The sequence below is a fragment of the Dendrobates tinctorius genome, unplaced genomic scaffold (genome assembly GCF_039654945.1).
Source record: "Dendrobates tinctorius isolate UK_male_01 unplaced genomic scaffold, ASM3965494v1 ptg000038l, whole genome shotgun sequence".
Taxonomy (NCBI): domain Eukaryota; kingdom Metazoa; phylum Chordata; class Amphibia; order Anura; family Dendrobatidae; genus Dendrobates; species Dendrobates tinctorius.
The window spans coordinates 9699664-9716246 of NW_027361706.1; the positions used below are offsets into that span (position 1 = coordinate 9699664).

The following is a 16583-nucleotide window of genomic DNA, read 5'->3' on the forward strand; positions in this document are numbered from 1 at the left end:
GGGCTTCCATAACCCCTCAGCAGTGCCACAGGCTGATCGCCTCCATGCCACGCTGCATTGATGCAGTAATTGATGCAGAAGGAGCCACAACCAAGTACTGAGTGCATTTACTGATCATGCATTTCAGTAGGCCAACGTTTTGGATTTTAAAATCATTTTTCAAGCTGGTGTTATAAAGTATTCTAATGTACTGAGATAATGACTTTTGGGATTTCATTGGCTGTAAGCCATAATCCTCAACATTAACAGAAATAAACACGTGACATAGATCACTCTGTGTGTAATGACATAAGAGTTTCACTTTTTGTATTGAAGAACTGAAAGAAATTAACTCTTTGATATTCTAATTTTCTGAGAGGCACCTGTAGGTGTGGGTCGCTCACTGCTTCACAGGGGCCCACCAGGGGATTCACTGGTCCTCCTAACAACCAATCCAGGCCTGCTCGTAGGCATCGTGCTGTCATATTTCACATTGTCTAGTGTTCATAATGCCCGGTGTTAGTCACTCTAGTATGAAAGCTGCCTTTTCCATTGTGTGCATAGACCAAATACCTTCTTTAATTAATCTGAGGTTTTATATGTTTTTTGACCACCTCATTCCATTTACGTAGTATAATTTTTCCAGCTTCTCATGTCTCCAGCCCACAAATGAAAGCCGTCTGCTGCGAAACACTGCAGGATCATGTGGCACTAGCATGGAATGTAATTGAGCAGGATTGTGCCATCTAGGATGACTCTGCAGAATGTTCTTCGTTATGGAGGAACACACGGCACATTTACTTCTGACTTATAAGTGACTTTCCATAAGTAATAAAACCAGATGTATTTAAGGCTTGCACTTCTGCAGCTGGTTCTAAGATTGGCGCATCGTAGGGAAGAAGTGTGGCACAATGGGGAATGCAATACCGGCATGTCCGCTGAGAAAGTATTACAGGGTGGTGAGCGTCCTGGAAACGTGGCCACGAAGCACTGTGTCCTCATTAGAAACTAGGACCATACACCAAACCCAAAAATGACCAAAATTAATGTGAATATTAACATGGAGACAAATGACTATTTTCTTCACAGATATGACTCCCTTCAATTGCTCACCGTGGGGCAAGGTATGTTTGGCTACACGTGTTCTCTACCGGGGGTCTTTGTTTTGGATCTGGGGGCTTGATGGCGGTTTCAGGTTTGACCTCCAGGTAGAAGAAGTAGAGTTGGTCTTGGCCATGTTTGCAGTAGGATTATACAATGGACGTGTCAATTCTTTCTGCAGATTCCGCAGCGGTTTACCATCTCCTCCATTGTAGAGATGATAAACCGCAGGATAATCCGCAGATAAACTGCACACACCCTAAATGTTCTCCATAACGCAGCGCCTCCAGACTTGTCTTCCACTGAGCACTTCTAGGACATTATTGGTCGGTAATTGCAGGAAGCTGCCAGCGACGGATCTTGATGATTTGCCCAAGTGCCCTTAGTGCGGCAGAACATTCCTCAGACAACCACTGGTAGCAGCACTGATGGCAGCGGAGACGCAGAAGTGCGGGGATTTCTGCACTCGGTGCTCATACTCCATACCAAATAAACCAAGACGTTCTGAATGTTTCCATGGTGTCACCACTTGTGTACAATAATATGTCTGTCCGTCCTGTGATCTTCTGGGCCAAATCCTGACTGATGACCGCCCGTTCTTGTCTAGTCAGGGAGTGTGTGTATAGAATCCCTGTAGTGTACACTGTGTACGTGACATCAGGAAGCTCCTGTCCCCGCCCGTGCCCGGCCTCCTCTGCCCGGCCTCCTCTGCACCCTGCCTGTGCCCGGCCTCCTCTGTGCCCGGCCTGTGCCCGGCCTCCTCTGTGCCCTGCCTATGCCCGGCCTCCTCTGCACCCTGCCTGTGCCCGGCCTCCTCTGCCCGGCCTCCTCTGCCCGGCCTCCTCTGCACCCTGCCTGTGCCCGGCCTCCTCTGCCCGGCCTCCTCTGCACCCTGCCTGTGCTCGGCCTCCTCTGCCCGGCCTCCTCTGCACCCTGCCTGTGCCCGGCCTGTGCCCGGCCTCCTCTGTGCCCTGCCTGTGCCCGGCCTCCTCTGCACCCTGCCTGTGCCCGGCCTGTGCCCGGCCTCCTCTGTGCCCTGCCTGTGCCCGGCCTCCTCTGTGCCCGGCCTCCTCTGCGCCCTGCCTGTGCCCGGCCTCCTCTGTGCCCGGCCTCCTCTGTGCCCGGCCTCCTCTGCGCCCGGCCTCCTCTGCGCCCTGCCTGTGCCCGGCCTCCTCTGTGCCCGGCCTCCTCTGCGCCCTGCCTGTGCCCGGCCTCCTCTGCGCCCGGCCTCCTCTGCGCCCTGCCTGTGCCCGGCCTCCTCTGTGCCCGGCCTCCTCTGCGCCCTGCCTGTGCCCGGCCTCCTCTGTGCCCGGCCTCCTCTGTGCCCGGCCCCCGGTGCCGCCCTCTGCCTATATTGAGGCGGGCGCGCTCTCCCCGGGTGTCTGCAGCTGTCAGGGCCGCACGCTCCTCGCTAATCCCCGCAGCCACAGCTTTACCATGGCGGATTATCACAAGCCCGACCAGCAGACGCTGCAGGCGCTGAAGGACACGGCCAACCGGCTGCGGATCCTGTCCATCAGGGCCACCACTGCGGCCGGCTCCGGGTGAGTGAGGTGCGGTCACCTGTGCAGCCAGGTTATACCCCTGCCCAGGTGTGCGCCGCCATGTGCCGGTCACCAGCCGCTCCGCCCGGGCACAGACTGCTGGTGACAAGCGAGAGACAGACGTCTAATAATAGACAGCTATAGAGAGACAGAGACGTCTAATAATAGACATCTATAGAGACAGACACTATACACACCTATAGAGAGACAGAGACGTCTAATAATAGACAGCTATAGAGAGACAGAGACGTCTAATAATAGACAGCTATAGAGAGACAGAGACGTCTAATAATAGACAGCTATAGAGACAGATGCTATACACACCTATAGAGAGACAGAGACGTCTAATAATAGACAGCTATAGAGACAGACGCTATACACACCTATAGAGAGACAGAGACGGCTAATAATAGACAGCTATAGAGACAGACGCTATACACACCTATAGAGAGACAGAGACGGCTAATAATAGACACCTATAGAGAGACAGAGACGTCTAATAATAGACAGCTATAGAGACAGATGCTATACACACCTATAGAGAGACAGACGTCTAATAATAGACAGCTATAGAGAGACAGAGACGTCTAATAATAGACAGCTATAGAGACAGACGCTATACACACCTATAGAGAGACAGAGACGGCTAATAATAGACAGCTATAGAGACAGACGCTATACACACCTATAGAGAGACAGAGACGGCTAATAATAGACACCTATAGAGAGACAGAGACGTCTAATAATAGACAGCTATAGAGACAGATGCTATACACACCTATAGAGAGACAGAGACGTCTAATAATAGACAGCTATAGAGAGACAGAGACGTCTAATAATAGACAGCTATAGAGACAGATGCTATACACACCTATAGAGAGACAGAGACGTCTAATAATAGACAGCTATAGAGAGACAGAGACGTCTAATAATAGACAGCTATAGAGACAGACGCTATACACACCTATAGAGAGACAGAGACGGCTAATAATAGACAGCTATAGAGACAGACGCTATACACACCTATAGAGAGACAGAGACGGCTAATAATAGACAGCTATAGAGACAGATGCTATACACACCTATAGAGAGACAGAGACGTCTAATAATAGACAGCTATAGAGAGACAGAGACGTCTAATAATAGACAGCTATAGAGACAGATGCTATACACACCTATAGAGAGACAGAGACGTCTAATAATAGACAGCTATAGAGAGACAGAGACGTCTAATAATAGACAGCTATAGAGACAGACGCTATACACACCTATAGAGAGACAGAGACGTCTAATAATAGACAGCTATAGAGACAGACGCTATACACACCTATAGAGAGACAGAGACGTCTAATATTAGACAGCTATAGAGACAGATGCTATACACACCTATAGAGAGACAGAGACGTCTAATAATAGACAGCTATAGAGACAGACGCTATACACACCTATAGAGAGACAGAGACGTCTAATAATAGACAGCTATAGAGACAGACGCTATACACACCTATAGAGAGACAGAGACGGCTAATAATAGACAGCTATAGAGACAGACGCTATACACACCTATAGAGAGACAGAGACGTCTAATATTAGACAGCTATAGAGACAGACGCTATACACACCTATAGAGAGACAGAGACGTCTAATAATAGACAGCTATAGAGAGACAGAGACGTCTAATAATAGACACCTATAGAGAGACAGAGACGTCTAATAATAGACAGCTATAGAGACAGATGCTATACACACCTATAGAGAGACAGAGACGTCTAATAATAGACAGCTATAGAGACAGATGCTATACACACCTATAGAGAGACAGAGACGGCTAATAATAGACAGCTATAGAGACAGACGCTATACACACCTATAGAGAGACAGAGACGTCTAATAATAGACAGCTATAGAGAGACAGAGACGTCTAATAATAGACAGCTATAGAGACAGATGCTATACACACCTATAGAGAGACAGAGACGTCTAATAATAGACACCTATAGAGAGACAGAGACGTCTAATAATAGACAGCTATAGAGACAGATGCTATACACACCTATAGAGAGACAGAGACGTCTAATAATAGACAGCTATAGAGAGACAGAGACGTCTAATAATAGACACCTATAAAGAGACAGAGACGTCTAATAATAGACAGCTATAGAGACAGATGCTATACACACCTATAGAGAGACAGAGACGTCTAATAATAGACAGCTATAGAGACAGATGCTATACACACCTATAGAGAGACAGAGACGGCTAATAATAGACAGCTATAGAGACAGACGCTATACACACCTATAGAGAGACAGAGACGTCTAATAATAGACAGCTATAGAGACAGACGCTATACACACCTATAGAGAGACAGAGACGTCTAATAATAGACAGCTATAGAGACAGACGCTATACACACCTATAGAGAGACAGACGGCTAATAATAGACAGCTATAGAGACAGACGCTATACACACCTATAGAGAGACAGAGACGTCTAATATTAGACAGCTATAGAGACAGACGCTATACACACCTATAGAGAGACAGAGACGGCTAATAATAGACAGCTATAGAGACAGACGCTATACACACCTATAGCGAGACAGAGACGGCTAATAATAGACAGCTATAGAGACAGACGCTATACACACCTATAGAGAGACAGAGACGTCTAATAATAGACAGCTATAGAGACAGACGCTATACACACCTATAGAGAGACAGAGACGTCTAATATTAGACAGCTATAGAGACAGACGCTATACACACCTATAGAGAGACAGAGACGTCTAATAATAGACAGCTATAGAGACAGACGCTATACACACCTATAGCGAGACAGAGACGGCTAATAATAGACAGCTATAGAGACAGACGCTATACACACCTATAGAGAGACAGAGACGTCTAATAATAGACAGCTATAGAGACAGACACTATACACACCTATAGAGAGACAGAGACGTCTAATAATAGACAGCTATAGAGACAGACGCTATACACACCTATAGAGAGACAGAGACGTCTAATATTAGACAGCTATAGAGACAGACGCTATACACACCTATAGAGAGACAGAGACGTCTAATATTAGACAGCTATAGAGACAGACGCTATACACACCTATAGAGAGACAGAGACGTCTAATAATAGACAGCTATAGAGACAGACGCTATACACACCTATAGCGAGACAGAGACGTCTAATAATAGACAGCTATAGAGACAGACGCTATACACACCTATAGAGAGACAGAGACGTCTAATAATAGACAGCTATAGAGACAGACGCTATACACACCTATAGAGAGACAGAGACGTCTAATAATAGACAGCTATAGAGACAGACGCTATACACACCTATAGAGAGACAGAGACGTCTAATATTAGACAGCTATAGAGACAGACGCTATACACACCTATAGAGAGACAGACGTCTAATAGACACCTATAGAGAGACAGAGACGTCTAATAATAGACAGCTATAGAGAGACAGACGCTATACACACCTATAGAGAGACAGAGACGGCTAATAATAGACAGCTATAGAGACAGACGCTATACACACCTATAGAGAGACAGAGACGTCTAATAATAGACAGCTATAGAGACAGATGCTATACACACCTATAGAGAGACAGACACGGCTAATAATAGACACCTATAGAGAGACAGAGACGTCTAATAATAGACAGCTATAGAGAGACAGACGCTATACACACCTATAGAGAGACAGAGACGTCTAATATTAGACAGCTATAGAGACAGACGCTATACACACCTATAGAGAGACAGACGTCTAATAATAGACACCTATAGAGAGACAGAGACGTCTAATAATAGACAGCTATAGAGAGACAGACGCTATACACACCTATAGAGAGACAGACACGGCTAATAATAGACAGCTATAGAGACAGACGCTATACACACCTATAGAGAGACAGAGACATCTAATAATAGACAGCTATAGAGACAGACGCTATACACACCTATAGAGAGACAGAGACGGCTAATAATAGACAGCTATAGAGACAGACGCTATACACACCTATAGAGAGACAGACGGCTAATAATAGCTATAGAGACAGACGCTATACACACCTATAGAGAGACAGAGACGGCTAATAATAGACAGCTATAGAGACAGATGCTATACACACCTATAGAGAGACAGAGACGGCTAATAATAGACAGCTATAGAGACAGACGCTATACACACCTATAGAGAGACAGACGTCTAATAATAGACAGCTATAGAGACAGACGCTATACACACCTATAGAGAGACAGAGACGGCTAATAATAGACAGCTATAGAGACAGACGCTATACACACCTATAGAGAGACAGAGACGTCTAATAATAGACAGCTATAGAGACAGATGCTATACACACCTATAGCGAGACAGAGACGGCTAATAATAGACAGCTATAGAGACAGAGACGTCTAATAATAGACACCTATAGAGAGACAGAGACGTCTAATAATAGACAGCTATAGAGAGACAGACGCTATACACACCTATAGAGAGACAGAGACGTCTAATATTAGACAGCTATAGAGACAGACGCTATACACACCTATAGAGAGACAGACGTCTAATAATAGACACCTATAGAGAGACAGAGACGTCTAATAATAGACAGCTATAGAGAGACAGACGCTATACACACCTATAGAGAGACAGACACGGCTAATAATAGACAGCTATAGAGACAGACGCTATACACACCTATAGAGAGACAGAGACGGCTAATAATAGACAGCTATAGAGACAGACGCTATACACACCTATAGAGAGACAGACGGCTAATAATAGCTATAGAGACAGACGCTATACACACCTATAGAGAGACAGAGACGGCTAATAATAGACAGCTATAGAGACAGACGCTATACACACCTATAGAGAGACAGAGACGGCTAATAATAGACAGCTATAGAGACAGACGCTATACACACCTATAGAGAGACAGAGACATCTAATATTAGACAGCTATAGAGACAGACGCTATACACACCTATAGAGAGACAGAGACGTCTAATATTAGACAGCTATAGAGACAGACGCTATACACACCTATAGAGAGACAGAGACGGCTAATAATAGACAGCTATAGAGACAGACGCTATACACACCTATAGCGAGACAGAGACGTCTAATATTAGACAGCTATAGAGACAGACGCTATACACACCTATAGAGAGACAGAGACGGCTAATAATAGACAGCTATAGAGACAGACGCTATACACACCTATAGCGAGACAGAGACGTCTAATAATAGACAGCTATAGAGACAGACGCTATACACACCTATAGAGAGACAGAGACGTCTAATATTAGACAGCTATAGAGACAGACGCTATACACACCTATAGAGAGACAGAGACGTCTAATAATAGACAGCTATAGAGACAGACGCTATACACACCTATAGCGAGACAGAGACGGCTAATAATAGACAGCTATAGAGACAGACGCTATACACACCTATAGAGAGACAGAGACGTCTAATAATAGACAGCTATAGAGACAGACGCTATACACACCTATAGAGAGACAGAGACGTCTAATAATAGACAGCTATAGAGACAGACGCTATACACACCTATAGAGAGACAGAGACGTCTAATATTAGACAGCTATAGAGACAGACGCTATACACACCTATAGAGAGACAGAGACGTCTAATATTAGACAGCTATAGAGACAGACGCTATACACACCTATAGAGAGACAGAGACGTCTAATAATAGACAGCTATAGAGACAGACGCTATACACACCTATAGCGAGACAGAGACGTCTAATAATAGACAGCTATAGAGACAGACGCTATACACACCTATAGAGAGACAGAGACGTCTAATAATAGACAGCTATAGAGACAGACGCTATACACACCTATAGAGAGACAGAGACGTCTAATAATAGACAGCTATAGAGACAGACGCTATACACACCTATAGAGAGACAGAGACGTCTAATATTAGACAGCTATAGAGACAGACGCTATACACACCTATAGAGAGACAGACGTCTAATAGACACCTATAGAGAGACAGAGACGTCTAATAATAGACAGCTATAGAGAGACAGACGCTATACACACCTATAGAGAGACAGAGACGGCTAATAATAGACAGCTATAGAGACAGACGCTATACACACCTATAGAGAGACAGAGACGTCTAATAATAGACAGCTATAGAGACAGATGCTATACACACCTATAGAGAGACAGACACGGCTAATAATAGACACCTATAGAGAGACAGAGACGTCTAATAATAGACAGCTATAGAGAGACAGACGCTATACACACCTATAGAGAGACAGAGACGTCTAATATTAGACAGCTATAGAGACAGACGCTATACACACCTATAGAGAGACAGACGTCTAATAATAGACACCTATAGAGAGACAGAGACGTCTAATAATAGACAGCTATAGAGAGACAGACGCTATACACACCTATAGAGAGACAGACACGGCTAATAATAGACAGCTATAGAGACAGACGCTATACACACCTATAGAGAGACAGAGACATCTAATAATAGACAGCTATAGAGACAGACGCTATACACACCTATAGAGAGACAGAGACGGCTAATAATAGACAGCTATAGAGACAGACGCTATACACACCTATAGAGAGACAGACGGCTAATAATAGCTATAGAGACAGACGCTATACACACCTATAGAGAGACAGAGACGGCTAATAATAGACAGCTATAGAGACAGACGCTATACACACCTATAGAGAGACAGAGACGGCTAATAATAGACAGCTATAGAGACAGACGCTATACACACCTATAGAGAGACAGACGTCTAATAATAGACAGCTATAGAGACAGACGCTATACACACCTATAGAGAGACAGAGACGGCTAATAATAGACAGCTATAGAGACAGACGCTATACACACCTATAGAGAGACAGAGACGGCTAATAATAGATAGCTATAGAGACAGACGCTATACACACCTATAGAGAGACAGAGACGTCTAATATTAGACAGCTATAGAGACAGACGCTATACACACCTATAGAGAGACAGAGACGTCTAATATTAGACAGCTATAGAGACAGACGCTATACACACCTATAGAGAGACAGAGACGTCTAATAATAGACACCTATAGAGAGACAGAGACGTCTAATAATAGACAGCTATAGAGACAGATGCTATACACACCTATAGAGAGACAGAGACGTCTAATAATAGACAGCTATAGAGAGACAGAGACGTCTAATAATAGACACCTATAGAGAGACAGAGACGTCTAATAATAGACAGCTATAGAGACAGATGCTATACACACCTATAGAGAGACAGAGACGTCTAATAATAGACAGCTATAGAGACAGATGCTATACACACCTATAGAGAGACAGAGACGGCTAATAATAGACAGCTATAGAGACAGACGCTATACACACCTATAGAGAGACAGAGACGTCTAATAATAGACAGCTATAGAGACAGACGCTATACACACCTATAGAGAGACAGAGACGTCTAATAATAGACAGCTATAGAGACAGATGCTATACACACCTATAGAGAGACAGAGACGGCTAATAATAGACAGCTATAGAGACAGACGCTATACACACCTATAGAGAGACAGAGACGTCTAATATTAGACAGCTATAGAGACAGACGCTATACACACCTATAGAGAGACAGAGACGGCTAATAATAGACAGCTATAGAGACAGACGCTATACACACCTATAGCGAGACAGAGACGGCTAATAATAGACAGCTATAGAGACAGACGCTATACACACCTATAGAGAGACAGAGACGTCTAATAATAGACAGCTATAGAGACAGACGCTATACACACCTATAGAGAGACAGAGACGTCTAATATTAGACAGCTATAGAGACAGACGCTATACACACCTATAGAGAGACAGAGACGTCTAATAATAGACAGCTATAGAGACAGACGCTATACACACCTATAGCGAGACAGAGACGGCTAATAATAGACAGCTATAGAGACAGACGCTATACACACCTATAGAGAGACAGAGACGTCTAATAATAGACAGCTATAGAGACAGACGCTATACACACCTATAGAGAGACAGAGACGTCTAATAATAGACAGCTATAGAGACAGACGCTATACACACCTATAGAGAGACAGAGACGTCTAATATTAGACAGCTATAGAGACAGACGCTATACACACCTATAGAGAGACAGAGACGTCTAATATTAGACAGCTATAGAGACAGACGCTATACACACCTATAGAGAGACAGAGACGTCTAATAATAGACAGCTATAGAGACAGACGCTATACACACCTATAGCGAGACAGAGACGTCTAATAATAGACAGCTATAGAGACAGACGCTATACACACCTATAGAGAGACAGAGACGTCTAATAATAGACAGCTATAGAGACAGACGCTATACACACCTATAGAGAGACAGAGACGTCTAATAATAGACAGCTATAGAGACAGACGCTATACACACCTATAGAGAGACAGAGACGTCTAATATTAGACAGCTATAGAGACAGACGCTATACACACCTATAGAGAGACAGACGTCTAATAGACACCTATAGAGAGACAGAGACGTCTAATAATAGACAGCTATAGAGAGACAGACGCTATACACACCTATAGAGAGACAGAGACGGCTAATAATAGACAGCTATAGAGACAGACGCTATACACACCTATAGAGAGACAGAGACGTCTAATAATAGACAGCTATAGAGACAGATGCTATACACACCTATAGAGAGACAGACACGGCTAATAATAGACACCTATAGAGAGACAGAGACGTCTAATAATAGACAGCTATAGAGAGACAGACGCTATACACACCTATAGAGAGACAGAGACGTCTAATAATAGACAGCTATAGAGACAGATGCTATACACACCTATAGAGAGACAGACACGGCTAATAATAGACACCTATAGAGAGACAGAGACGTCTAATAATAGACAGCTATAGAGAGACAGACGCTATACACACCTATAGAGAGACAGAGACGTCTAATATTAGACAGCTATAGAGACAGACGCTATACACACCTATAGAGAGACAGACGTCTAATAATAGACACCTATAGAGAGACAGAGACGTCTAATAATAGACAGCTATAGAGAGACAGACGCTATACACACCTATAGAGAGACAGACACGGCTAATAATAGACAGCTATAGAGACAGACGCTATACACACCTATAGAGAGACAGAGACATCTAATAATAGACAGCTATAGAGACAGACGCTATACACACCTATAGAGAGACAGAGACGGCTAATAATAGACAGCTATACAGACAGACGCTATACACACCTATAGAGAGACAGACGGCTAATAATAGCTATAGAGACAGACGCTATACACACCTATAGAGAGACAGAGACGGCTAATAATAGACAGCTATAGAGACAGACGCTATACACACCTATAGAGAGACAGAGACGGCTAATAATAGACAGCTATAGAGACAGACGCTATACACACCTATAGAGAGACAGACGTCTAATAATAGACAGCTATAGAGACAGACGCTATACACACCTATAGAGAGACAGAGACGGCTAATAATAGACAGCTATAGAGACAGACGCTATACACACCTATAGAGAGACAGAGACGTCTAATAATAGACAGCTATAGAGACAGATGCTATACACACCTATAGCGAGACAGAGACGGCTAATAATAGACAGCTATAGAGACAGAGACGTCTAATAATAGACACCTATAGAGAGACAGAGACGTCTAATAATAGACAGCTATAGAGAGACAGACGCTATACACACCTATAGAGAGACAGAGACGTCTAATATTAGACAGCTATAGAGACAGACGCTATACACACCTATAGAGAGACAGACGTCTAATAATAGACACCTATAGAGAGACAGAGACGTCTAATAATAGACAGCTATAGAGAGACAGACGCTATACACACCTATAGAGAGACAGACACGGCTAATAATAGACAGCTATAGAGACAGACGCTATACACACCTATAGAGAGACAGAGACGGCTAATAATAGACAGCTATAGAGACAGACGCTATACACACCTATAGAGAGACAGACGGCTAATAATAGCTATAGAGACAGACGCTATACACACCTATAGAGAGACAGAGACGGCTAATAATAGACAGCTATAGAGACAGACGCTATACACACCTATAGAGAGACAGAGACGGCTAATAATAGACAGCTATAGAGACAGACGCTATACACACCTATAGAGAGACAGAGACGGCTAATAATAGACAGCTATAGAGACAGACGCTATGCACACCTATAGAGAGACAGAGACATCTAATATTAGACAGCTATAGAGACAGACGCTATACACACCTATAGAGAGACAGAGACGTCTAATATTAGACAGCTATAGAGACAGACGCTATACACACCTATAGAGAGACAGAGACGGCTAATAATAGACAGCTATAGAGACAGACGCTATACACACCTATAGCGAGACAGAGACGGCTAATAATAGACAGCTATAGAGACAGACGCTATACACACCTATAGAGAGACAGAGACGTCTAATAATAGACAGCTATAGAGACAGACGCTATACACACCTATAGAGAGACAGAGACGTCTAATATTAGACAGCTATAGAGACAGACGCTATACACACCTATAGAGAGACAGAGACGTCTAATAATAGACAGCTATAGAGACAGACGCTATACACACCTATAGCGAGACAGAGACGGCTAATAATAGACAGCTATAGAGACAGACGCTATACACACCTATAGAGAGACAGAGACGTCTAATAATAGACAGCTATAGAGACAGACGCTATACACACCTATAGAGAGACAGAGACGTCTAATAATAGACAGCTATAGAGACAGACGCTATACACACCTATAGAGAGACAGAGACGTCTAATATTAGACAGCTATAGAGACAGACGCTATACACACCTATAGAGAGACAGAGACGTCTAATATTAGACAGCTATAGAGACAGACGCTATACACACCTATAGAGAGACAGAGACGTCTAATAATAGACAGCTATAGAGACAGACGCTATACACACCTATAGCGAGACAGAGACGTCTAATAATAGACAGCTATAGAGACAGACGCTATACACACCTATAGAGAGACAGAGACGTCTAATAATAGACAGCTATAGAGACAGACGCTATACACACCTATAGAGAGACAGAGACGTCTAATAATAGACAGCTATAGAGACAGACGCTATACACACCTATAGCGAGACAGAGACGGCTAATAATAGACAGCTATAGAGACAGACGCTATACACACCTATAGAGAGACAGAGACGTCTAATAATAGACAGCTATAGAGACAGACGCTATACACACCTATAGAGAGACAGAGACGTCTAATATTAGACAGCTATAGAGACAGACGCTATACACACCTATAGAGAGACAGAGACGTCTAATAATAGACAGCTATAGAGACAGACGCTATACACACCTATAGCGAGACAGAGACGGCTAATAATAGACAGCTATAGAGACAGACGCTATACACACCTATAGAGAGACAGAGACGTCTAATAATAGACAGCTATAGAGACAGACGCTATACACACCTATAGAGAGACAGAGACGTCTAATAATAGACAGCTATAGAGACAGACGCTATACACACCTATAGAGAGACAGAGACGTCTAATATTAGACAGCTATAGAGACAGACGCTATACACACCTATAGAGAGACAGAGACGTCTAATATTAGACAGCTATAGAGACAGACGCTATACACACCTATAGAGAGACAGAGACGTCTAATAATAGACAGCTATAGAGACAGACGCTATACACACCTATAGCGAGACAGAGACGTCTAATAATAGACAGCTATAGAGACAGACGCTATACACACCTATAGAGAGACAGAGACGTCTAATAATAGACAGCTATAGAGACAGACGCTATACACACCTATAGAGAGACAGAGACGTCTAATAATAGACAGCTATAGAGACAGACGCTATACACACCTATAGAGAGACAGAGACGTCTAATATTAGACAGCTATAGAGACAGACGCTATACACACCTATAGAGAGACAGACGTCTAATAGACACCTATAGAGAGACAGAGACGTCTAATAATAGACAGCTATAGAGAGACAGACGCTATACACACCTATAGAGAGACAGAGACGGCTAATAATAGACAGCTATAGAGACAGACGCTATACACACCTATAGAGAGACAGAGACGTCTAATAATAGACAGCTATAGAGACAGATGCTATACACACCTATAGAGAGACAGACACGGCTAATAATAGACACCTATAGAGAGACAGAGACGTCTAATAATAGACAGCTATAGAGAGACAGACGCTATACACACCTATAGAGAGACAGAGACGTCTAATAATAGACAGCTATAGAGACAGACGCTATACACACCTATAGAGAGACAGAGACGTCTAATAATAGACAGCTATAGAGACAGACGCTATACACACCTATAGCGAGACAGAGACGGCTAATAATAGACAGCTATAGAGACAGACGCTATACACACCTATAGAGAGACAGAGACGTCTAATAATAGACAGCTATAGAGACAGACGCTATACACACCTATAGAGAGACAGAGACGTCTAATAATAGACAGCTATAGAGACAGACGCTATACACACCTATAGCGAGACAGAGACGTCTAATAATAGACAGCTATAGAGACAGACGCTATACACACCTATAGAGAGACAGAGACGTCTAATAATAGACAGCTATAGAGACAGACGCTATACACACCTATAGAGAGACAGAGACGTCTAATAATAGACAGCTATAGAGACAGACGCTATACACACCTATAGCGAGACAGAGACGGCTAATAATAGACAGCTATAGAGACAGACGCTATACACACCTATAGAGAGACAGAGACGTCTAATAATAGACAGCTATAGAGACAGACGCTATACACACCTATAGAGAGACAGAGACGTCTAATAATAGACAGCTATAGAGACAGACGCTATACACACCTATAGCGAGACAGAGACGTCTAATAATAGACAGCTATAGAGACAGACGCTATACACACCTATAGAGAGACAGAGACGTCTAATAATAGACAGCTATAGAGACAGACGCTATACACACCTATAGAGAGACAGAGACGTCTAATATTAGACAGCTATAGAGACAGACGCTATACACACCTATAGAGAGACAGAGACGTCTAATAATAGACAGCTATAGAGACAGACGCTATACACACCTATAGCGAGACAGAGACGGCTAATAATAGACAGCTATAGAGACAGACGCTATACACACCTATAGAGAGACAGAGACGTCTAATAATAGACAGCTATAGAGACAGACGCTATACACACCTATAGAGAGACAGAGACGTCTAATATTAGACAGCTATAGAGACAGACGCTATACACACCTATAGAGAGACAGAGACGTCTAATAATAGACAGCTATAGAGACAGACGCTATACACACCTATAGCGAGACAGAGACGGCTAATAATAGACAGCTATAGAGACAGACGCTATACACACCTATAGAGAGACAGAGACGTCTAATAATAGACAGCTATAGAGACAGACACTATACACACCTATAGAGAGACAGAGACGTCTAATAATAGACAGCTATAGAGACAGACGCTATACACACCTATAGCGAGACAGAGACGTCTAATAATAGACAGCTATAGAGACAGACGCTATACACACCTATAGAGAGACAGAGACGTCTAATAATAGACAGCTATAGAGACAGACGCTATACACACCTATAGAGAGACAGAGACGTCTAATAATAGACAGCTATAGAGACAGACGCTATACACACCTATAGAGAGACAGAGACGTCTAATATTAGACAGCTATAGAGACAGACGCTATACACACCTATAGAGAGACA

At 43.3% G+C, this 16583-nt stretch overlaps 1 protein-coding gene across 1 annotated transcript in view; it reads left to right on the plus strand.

Moving 5' to 3' along the window:
- The first annotated feature begins 2431 nt into the window (after positions 1–2431).
- Positions 2432–16583, plus strand: part of TKT (transketolase) — an 89796-nt gene continuing 75644 nt past the window's right edge. Inside the window, exon 1 of the mRNA XM_073574181.1 lies at positions 2432–2624. Within this exon, the coding sequence (XP_073430282.1) occupies positions 2518–2624 (107 nt within the window). The 5' untranslated portion in view covers positions 2432–2517. The remainder of the gene's footprint in view (positions 2625–16583) is intronic.